This window comes from Osmerus mordax, chromosome 14 (assembly GCF_038355195.1).
Source record: "Osmerus mordax isolate fOsmMor3 chromosome 14, fOsmMor3.pri, whole genome shotgun sequence".
NCBI lineage: Eukaryota > Metazoa > Chordata > Actinopteri > Osmeriformes > Osmeridae > Osmerus > Osmerus mordax.
In genome coordinates this window covers 10,315,373-10,324,808 of record NC_090063.1, presented here as the reverse complement: position 1 = coordinate 10,324,808, position 9,436 = coordinate 10,315,373, and the positions used below count along the sequence as shown (strand labels likewise).

Below are 9,436 nucleotides of genomic sequence, written 5' to 3'. Positions count from 1 at the left end.
ATGTGTCTGTGGGTGTGTAAAGAAATATATGGGCAATTGTGTGCATATGTCAGTAAGTCTCTAAATGGATACCCCTAATATGGTCATGTTAATCCTAGAAAGCCTTCAAAAGAGGACGACCATAGATCTAAGGTAGCACCCATGAGCCCAGGGTCAGCGACCCAGCTCTCATTGACCTCTTGCCCCATTTTATTCTGACTCTGGGCCCTGGCTTCAGTTTAGGCCTTTTAAGCTTAATTCTGGTCCACAAAAGCACACTTCCAGTAAGTCAATGGCCTCCAGATGTTTTTCCTGTTTCCTCTCTTTGACTTATCTGTCCGTTTTACTACTTGGACAACAGTGTGAATGTGCCACAATGGACAGAAAAAAAAACATTTTAATTCAGAGACTTTGCTCTCAGAGAAGATATGTGTCAGATTCAGTCGCAGAAAAAAAGATTAAAGCAGAACAAGAAAAAACAATCAGTTATTGACATCAGCCACTTGCAGTCAGCCACTCTTACCTGCAACAGTAATCATGTTTCCCCCGGTGCTGTCAGTGACTATTGTGAGCGTGGGGGTGGCATGGCAGGGGGTGCTCTGCATTTCTCTATGCACATCTGTGCAGAAAGACCCCCTTTCTCTACCCCAACTGAGAGGACAAAGAGATCATCTTGGACAGGACACTGACATACACACATCGTTCATGTTTCAAAGATGCATCCATGGGTTTTGTAATACTGCAGACATTCTTCCTCTCTGCCTACCTTTGGAACGGCACCTTGAGATTGTACTGCTTTTGTCTGCTGTAATGATTTTTTAGGGACGAACACTGATTACTCTTTCCAGTCCTGGTGATCTCTGGGCTTGTTTACAACCAGATTCACTCAATTTCTGTCTCTTTTCTCAGTTGTTCCAGCAAACCTTATTTGCACAGTTATGTAAGCAGAAGCCTAGGAAGAGCGATTTCATGACAGAAACTCCACTGACATGATTTGGATGTGTTAATCTGGGACTAATACCAATGGATAATAGGCGTACATTTTACAATCTGCATAAGACCTGCATGTTAAAGATATCGACAACAATCATTGCCTTTGTTGCTGATGCTACTGCTGTGTATTGTTTGTTTGGGATAGTTCAGGATGGTTTTGTCAAATTGATGTGTTTTAATCATTCAGCCATCGCTTAAAAACCTTTATTGTCACAGATATTGACATTTGTCTTCCTTTTAAGGCTGTTGGTATGGAAGACTGAGACAGGAAGGGTGGGTAGATTAAACTGAGTGGATGAGGTGGTGGATTCACTACTGTGGCATCCTTATGTACTTAACTGAACTGTCTATATGGAAACATGTGGCGTTGCGACCATCGTGTGGTGGGTTTGTGTAACTACTTCACTAAATAAACATTATTTCAGTGGCTCTTTGTGTTTTGTTTCATGGGATACAGTTCCGTTTGAATGAACAAGGCTTTGTCTTGTACTTTTGCAAGCACACACACACATAGACTGGATAGGTACCGTGATGGTTCTTTATTTGATTTGTGTTCATTTGTTTTGTCTCTGTCTTGTTCTATCCCTGTTCCCCACCTGTATCACATTCCTCTCCCTGTGGTCTGACTCTTCTGGCTCACTTTGCTTCACTAAGCTTCCTGTATCTCACCTCCACTCACTCTTTCCCTCTTCCTCACATCTCCCTCTCTCTCTCGCTCTCTCTTTCTCTCCCTTTCTCTCTCTCTCTTTCCCTCTCTCTCTCTCTCTCTCTCTCTCTTTCTCTCATTCGCTTTCCCACCTCCCCCTTCACTCTTTCCCACCTCGACACTCCCTCTCTCTCACGTGTCCCTTCCTTCTCTCCTCCACCTCTTTCTCCCTCTCTCTCTTTCCCACCTCCCTCTCACCCCCCCCCCCCCCCCCCCCCTCACGGCTGGGTGACACGGCCCAGGAAGAGCGGCTGGTTGGCCCGATCGCTCCAGAGCACCAGCAGGAAGGGCCGCAGGGCAGAGAAGGTAGAGAAGGAGCGAGAGAAGGAGAGTGAGGTGGCTGCGCCTGCCTCCACACCGGCCTCCGTCAAGGCCAGGAAGGCCCGGTGGCGGGCATCCGTCAGCACTAGAGGCTGGTCCGGGTAAATGCCGCACATGTGAGCGCCCTCGAAGAGCGTTGACAGTCCTGAAGGAGGACAGGAGTTAGGGAAGGAGGTGGTTATCACGCAGGGACAGTGGTGTACATAAAAATCAAGGCCATTTTGTGGACATAATGTCAATGCAACAGTTAGATCTAGATCTTTTACCTAGTTTCCCTAGTAATGGATTAATTTGTGTGAGGACGTCCAGGTTGAGTTTAGGAAGGGTGACCTCTGTTGGCTGTGGAGACGACGACTTCATCTGTTCCACCATTTTACGCAAAGCCATGACAGTCATCTTCCCCTCCACCAATTGGAGGTCTGAGAGGGTACCAGAGGGAGGGAGCAGGATGAAGAGACTGGTCTGACCCGATAGAGGGAACACTGCCACCTGGTAAGGAAGACGTGTGTATATTTGTGTCTATATGCAGCAGCATTACAGTCTCTTGTCTTATCTATAGTAGTTCATGTTTAAAGTGTGTCATTATCTTGGTCCATTAAATACATTTCCTCTGAAATGTATTTCCAGTTTTAGTTCACACTTTTGTGCTTCATGAACAAACGCTATTGATTGTGTGTGTGTGTACATGCGTGTGTGTGTGTGCGTATGCCAGGTGTGGTTACCTGTGATTTCACTACTGAGACATATTCCATAGCGAGAGGGTATTTGGAGCTGTAGAGAACAGGCACCATGACAATTTCATTATCTAGTCTTTCAAATGGTGCTCTGGACTTTTCACGGTCAAACTTTACCTTCCACTGGCCTGAAACGTTGAGAAATGTCTTTAGACAGTCTGACAAACAGACAGACACAAATATACACATAAGTAGAGGTTTCTGACCATTGAAATATACTGCGTTGAGCAGCACCAATTGAGAGTCCTCTGGAACCGAGTCAACAAGATGGTTTATCTTATTGTTTGTTTGCTTTGCCACCCAACGGTTGATCGTCTCCACGTTCTCCTTACTGCTATTGGTCAGTTTAACAGTCTCTGCATCGTAGTACTGCAGTGATTGGTTGGCAAAGGACTCACTCAGTGGAATGTCTGTTGATAAGAGAGAGGCATGGAGAAGAGAAAATATGAGTTACTGTTACCCAGTGATTCAAAAGCTATGCAACACATTGCATTCACGGCCCTTTGTGTAAGACGATGCTGGTCGTACTAGCGTGGTAGTAGATTTGTGATGCCATTTTCATGTTGTCCTGAAGTCTCTGCTTTAACTTCTTCATCTGAGAGTGGACACAGGTGAAGTTGTGGGGCAGGCTCAGGGCCGCCTCTAGGAGTTCACGTGTCTCCTTCCGGGCCCCTGGTAGAAATAGAGAGAGCAGGGCAGGCAGGCAGGCAGGCAGGCAGGAAGGCAGGCAAGCAGGCAGAGGGAGGGAGGGAGGGAGGGAGGGAGGGAGGGAGGGAGGGAGGGAGGGAGGGAGGGAGGGAGGGAGGGAGGGAGGGAGGGAGGGAGGGAGGCCAAGGAAAGGGTTACTTGGATTGTGGAACTGTGCTTGTGTGTTTGACACAGGTATTCCAAACACTAATGCATTCTGTAGAAGTGTTTAAGGTAGCCCTGAGGAACACCCCATGGTCTCCTACCTAACAGTAGGTGGCTGAGCACTGCACTGATACTGATTGGTGAGAACAGCATGTTTTCAGAGGGCTGAGAGTGTCTGAGATGGCTATAAATTTTCATGGAGAACTCAGTCAGGGATTCTTCCAAGATGGCTGCCCATGACCGGTTGTCCTCATCCAGGCACGGTTCCCATGGTGTTGTGAAGCCGCTGCAGGAGTATGGCTCTACTATGGGTGCAGCTACATTAGTACGGAAAAACAGAGCAGACTGGGGTCATGTTCAAATACAGAGAAAATACATGTAATCCAGCTTTTCCACTTTTAAAAAAGTTAAGTCAGATTATTTCTTCCTCCAAGGGGGAGCAGAGAAATTTTTTTTTTAATTCACACAGAACCTGGGGATGTTAAGGAAAAAAAAGAGCCAATATCACCTTCCACAACCAGTTCAATGGAGCTGAACTTCTCTCCCTTCTCTGACTCGCAATGGTATGTTCCAGAGTCTTCTATGGTGACCTGGTGAACCTGGATGCTTTGATCTTCGTCCTGGGGATCTGCATAAAGCCACTCCAGTCGTCCGCTCAGTTTCAGTTGCTCCTGGTCTGCACTCTCTGCAGGGCTCAGTCTCCTCCTCTGGCCCTCAGATGTTTCTTTGAACCAAAGTACGTAGTTTTCAGGTTGAGCACCCTGCGGCCGTTCACAAGGCAGTACGATGATGGACCCCTCCTCATGCTTGAGGGCATAGCTGCTGAAGGCTGGAGGGACACAAAGACAACAGCTCAGACAGGGCTTGAGCACGACAAGCTCCCGTGGCTTGTCCCTTTGTTTACTTGGTTGTTTGGTTTGGGGGAGGCTTGTGTACATTCATGCAGTGTGCCACAAACAGCAGAGCAGTACAGAAAATCTCTTACCGTCGACACTGATTGTGTATTTGCGCGTCTGCTCTGTGTTATTCCGAAACAGCACACATTCGTACTCTCCCTGGCTAGAAGCGCGGACAGGGTCGATCTTCAGCCTGCTGCCAATGACAACTAAAGGATCCTGTACCTGAATACCGTTGAACTTCCAGGTGATTGTAGCTTCATTGGAACTACTTTGGAAAGGGAGACAGGGGAGAGTGAGGGTTGACCCTGGCACAACTCGTAGAGAAGAAGCGGAGGCCTGAATAAAGTAACAAGCAAACAAGAAAACAATGTGAGAAGGGCCCTGACAGGAAATAGCAAGTGTAACATGTGCACTTATGGGAAACACAAAACGCATAGAGATACGTACAGTATATAACATACTAAAACATTACCTTCAACACAAGCAAGAGAGGGAGGCACAGTATTAGGGCTGAATACCTCATCTATAGACAGAGAGACCTTTCAGATATGACAACAACATTACACTATAAACAAACCAATGCATTCAACCTTAACAAATGACTTCAATGCTTTTATCTGGCACCACTACATCTCAAGTCTACTGAAGTTAAAGTTTGATCATGAATATAAGTCTACTCACCCTAGAACCTCATCCAAAAGCAACAGGAGGGACTGTTTTTCTCTGTAGTAAACCGTATTGTGTCCAAGGGCTTGAGCTTGCATCAGTCCATCTGTCTGCTTCAACGTTTCTGTTTGTTCTTGGACCTTCATCACAACAATGATTAATCTCAGATTGTTGGTTTAGAGATGTGTGTATTTACTTTGAGTAGGCAGGCTGATTTACTGAAAATCACGTCATGGGTGCACAATTGGCAATAAGTCCGTTATAGCTCCTTATTCTTTTTCTTTCTCTCGTTTAAGACCCGGAAATATAATAAAATTGCAATTCAAATTGGATTTGTAATTATGGGGAAGTTATAGGTAAGGGTACGTTTAAACCGTTTGTTTTTTGGTAGGCTACAATTGTCACTGGCAGGAAACAGACACTTATTTTTGTTGTTTTATTTATTTATTTTGGTCTAAAAACTAAAACAAATGTACCTTGATTTATGGTTTTCCGTTCTTACTGACAAAACATAATTACCACCACTCATTTAATTTTCAATGCTGGGCGGTCCTTCAGAGCCTCCTTGCTTCTGATTGGCTAGTGTCGTGTTTGCACTGTAGCCTACTCTTCAAAGATTAATAAATCATCTTAACCTAAAACACTGTTAGTCATAACTTACACAGTATGAGTAACTATACTTATCAACAATATATGTATAATTATGTTAGAATTTAAAAATGGTATAATAATGAATCATTCACAAAACAACGAAGAATGACCTGGGGGGTGTTCCATCAACGTCGGGCACTTCATAACAGCACCTTTTTCCATTGGAAGTAAGGGCATGGGAACAGTCCAATTTAGGCCATTGTAAGGGCACCTTATAGGGTACTGCATCACATTTTCTATACTATAAAGGAACTCTTTTTACATTTATAGAGGGCACACTGTCATTTATTACATGGGGCATCCTGTGCACTCAAGCATATTTCACAATGTGAATGGCAGACAGTAGGGCACTTGGTCTAATTTTTGCCACTCTGGGCATTTTAGAAACGCTTTCAACCATGGGGGCACCAGGCAGTCACCCCCTGAGTCTTCCAATGGGCCTGGATACACCCATGGGGACAGTATATTGCACCTATAATATTGGGGAAGCCAGAGGAGAGGTAATATACAGGCTTGTCAACATATAGGCTACTTTAAACAATGAAAATACTTTATACAATTGAATAAAAAGTCCTCCTTGATTCTTTGTGTTTCAAGATTACCTGAAAAACTGATGATAATATTCAGGTACTGCTTTGGAGCAAGGTATACCCTTCATATTTCCTGGCATAGTTGCCCGTTCAAGAATGTCCCACATGCAAAGACATAGACAGATGCAGACAGACTGAACAGTGTCAAGGCTTGGCTACAGTGGGTTTGCTTCCTTGTGTGTGATTCCAGCAGACTACATAGTCTAGGCCTACCTACATAGACTGCAGTCTACTACTCTCCTTTCTATTACTTTTTACAAAGGATGGTAGGCTGCTCTTATGTGTTCATTGCCATCCTTAAGAGTTGCTAAAGTGTTATTTCATAGATATATATTTATGTATTTTTTTTTTTTTAAGAATGACAATTACATTTATCTAGATAAACTATGCTGGGCCTGCTGAACCTATACTTCTTCCACAGATACTGGTCAGGGAACCATTACTTCTGTCTCTGAAGACCCTTGGGGCTGGTGGGATAAACGCTCTTTGTATAATCTGAGCACCTTCATCCACCACAGGGTTGTCAAAGAACGGATACGCCATAATTGATTGTAACTTGTCTAGACGCTCTGCTTAGTTTCTAAGTCCTTGTTTTATGTCAATTCACTAATGGCTTTTGAAAACAAAAGTGACATTATTTCTTAACTTGTTTATTTAAATTAATATATTTTTTGGAGATTAAGTAAACATGTAGCTAAATCATTAATGTCTGCACTTCAAAAAGTCTGAATTTACGTTTCCGAACACGGACTAAAGTGGTTTGCGCGCAGGAATTTACTCGACTGAACTGTCTTTTGAGATTCTGTTTCCGCCTGTTTGAAATTATTTGCAGCACATTTTAGTTTAGCTTGACTTTTAGCCTGACACGGATCAGGCTAGTTCCGAAGTATAAGTTACCTTGGTTACGTAGCTAGAACTAAAATAAGCCACCTTAATGGAACGGAACTCTCGCTAAAGTAAGTGAGACTTGGCGAGATAAGTCTAGCTTTTCCTTAATCGACGTTGATGGAACACCCCCCGGAACTTAGAAAGACCTAACAAAACAATATGTAAAATAAATCTTATCTAGCAACTAGCGATTTACCTCTACTTTGACAATCTGTTTTCGTTATTGAGCAGCTGCAAATTAACCTTTTATTGATTTGTGAATGATGTCACGTTCACAAATACTTCTGGTGAGATTTTTGTTTGGCAATACTGCTGCAGAAGCCTGATAAAGACCCATTATTTTGAATCAGGTGTATTGGAGTAGGGAAACATCTGAAACATGCAGGGCAGTGGGTCCTCTAGACCAGGGTTCAGAAAAACTGTGTTAGACTATTAACAAAGAATACAGAAGCATTTGCTTTTATATTCTTAGTCTTTGGACAGGCTTAGCAAAAAGTTCAAGGGGGCATGTGCTTGTAATTTGGTCGGGCGGGTGTATATAGGCGGGACCTTGATGCCGCGGCTCCACCACCCGATCACTACTGTGCATACTCTGGTTCCAAATGACGTATCCGGGATGCAAGATGGTGCAAGATGGCAGTATCCGGGATGTGGGGAGGAAGTGGAGACGTGTCATCCATCTTTATATAGCCTACTGTATCAGAATCAGAATTGAGTTTAATCGCCAAATAAGTGGTCACAAACAAGGAATTTACTTTGGTGGGCAGGTGCATACAGTGAACATTTAAACATAATGAACAAAAGGAAAATGTAGAAAATGTACAACAAGATAAAATAAACTACTGGCCGAGCTATACAATATAATATAAAATAAAAATACAATATAATATAAAAATACAATATAATATAAAATAAAGTAATATAGAATGCTAAAATAATGAATATGTTAAAGTGACAAGAGTGTATGAGTTTGGGGCCTTGTTAAGAAGGCTAGCAGCGGAGGAAAAGAAACTGTTCTTGTGGCGTGAGGTTTTGGTCCTGATGGACCGCAGCCTTCTGCCGGAGAGGAGTGGTTGAAACAGAGTGTGTCCAGGGTGGGAGGAATCGGTCTCAATCTTCCTCGCTCGCCTCAGGGTCCTCGAGGTGTGCAGGTCCTCAAGGGTAGGCAGATTGCAGCCAATCATCTTCTCAGCAGTGTGGATGATACGCTGCAGTCTGCTCTTGTCCTTGGCAGTGGCAGCAGTGTACCAGATGGTGATGGAGGAGGTGAGGATGGACTCAATGATGGCTGTGTAGAAGTGCACCATCATTGTCCTTGGCAGGTTGAATTTCTTCAGCTGCCGCAGGAATTACATCCTCTGTTGTGCTTTCTTGGTGAGGGAGCTGATGTTCAGTTCCCACTTGAGGTGATGGGAGAGGAGAGTACCCAGGAAGCGGAAGGACTCCATAGTGTTTACTGGGGAGTTGCACAGGGTGATGGGGGTGAGTGGGGCTGTAATCTTTCTAAAGTCCACAACCATCTCCACTGTCTTAAGAGCATTGAGCTCTAAGTTGTTCTGGCTACACCAGGTCACCAGGTTGTCAGCTTCCCACCTGTAGTCCAACTCATCGATGAGCCCAATGAGGGTGGTGTCATCCACAAACTTCAGGAGTTTGACGGACGGATGACTGGAGGTGCAGCTGTTGGTGTACATGGAGAAGAGCAGAGGAGAAAGGACGCAGCCCTGAGGAGATCCGGTGCTGATGGACCGGGAGTCAGAGACTTGTGTTCCCAGCTTAACGCACTGTCAGACAGGAAGTCTGTGATCCACCTGCAGGTGGAGTCGGGCACGTTCAGCTGGGAGAGCTTGTCCTGAAGCAGGGCGGGGATGATGGTGTTGAAGGCAGAGCTAAAGTCCACAAACAGGATCCTGGCATAGGATGCTGGGGAGTCCAGGTGCTGGAGGGTGAAGTGGAGAGCAATGTTAACTGCGTCGTCCACAGACCTATTAGCTCTGTAGGCAAACTGCAGGGGGTCCAGAAGAGGGTCTGTGATGGCTTTGAGGTGTGCCAGCAGCAGGCGCTCGAAAGACTTCATTACCACAGAGGTCAGGGCGACGGGTCTGTAGCCATTCAGTCCTGTTGTCCATGGCTTTGTGAGCACAGGGATGATGGTGG

The 9,436-nt window shown here is 44.7% G+C and overlaps 1 protein-coding gene across 1 annotated transcript; it reads right to left on the bottom strand.

Annotated features, from left to right (window-relative positions):
- Positions 1–1,896: 1,896 nt before the first annotated feature.
- serping1 (serpin peptidase inhibitor, clade G (C1 inhibitor), member 1) lies at positions 1,897–5,259 on the bottom strand. Its single transcript, XM_067250714.1, has 10 exons — positions 5,166–5,259; positions 4,957–5,007; positions 4,571–4,820; positions 4,094–4,414; positions 3,687–3,902; positions 3,262–3,405; positions 2,940–3,143; positions 2,722–2,861; positions 2,266–2,488; positions 1,897–2,144 (listed from the first exon to the last, which is right to left on the bottom strand). Exons 2-10 carry the CDS (start codon positions 5,005–5,007, stop codon positions 1,897–1,899), a joined length of 1,797 nt encoding a protein of 598 aa, XP_067106815.1. The 5' UTR covers positions 5,166–5,259.
- Between the last annotated feature and the right edge of the window lie 4,177 nt (positions 5,260–9,436).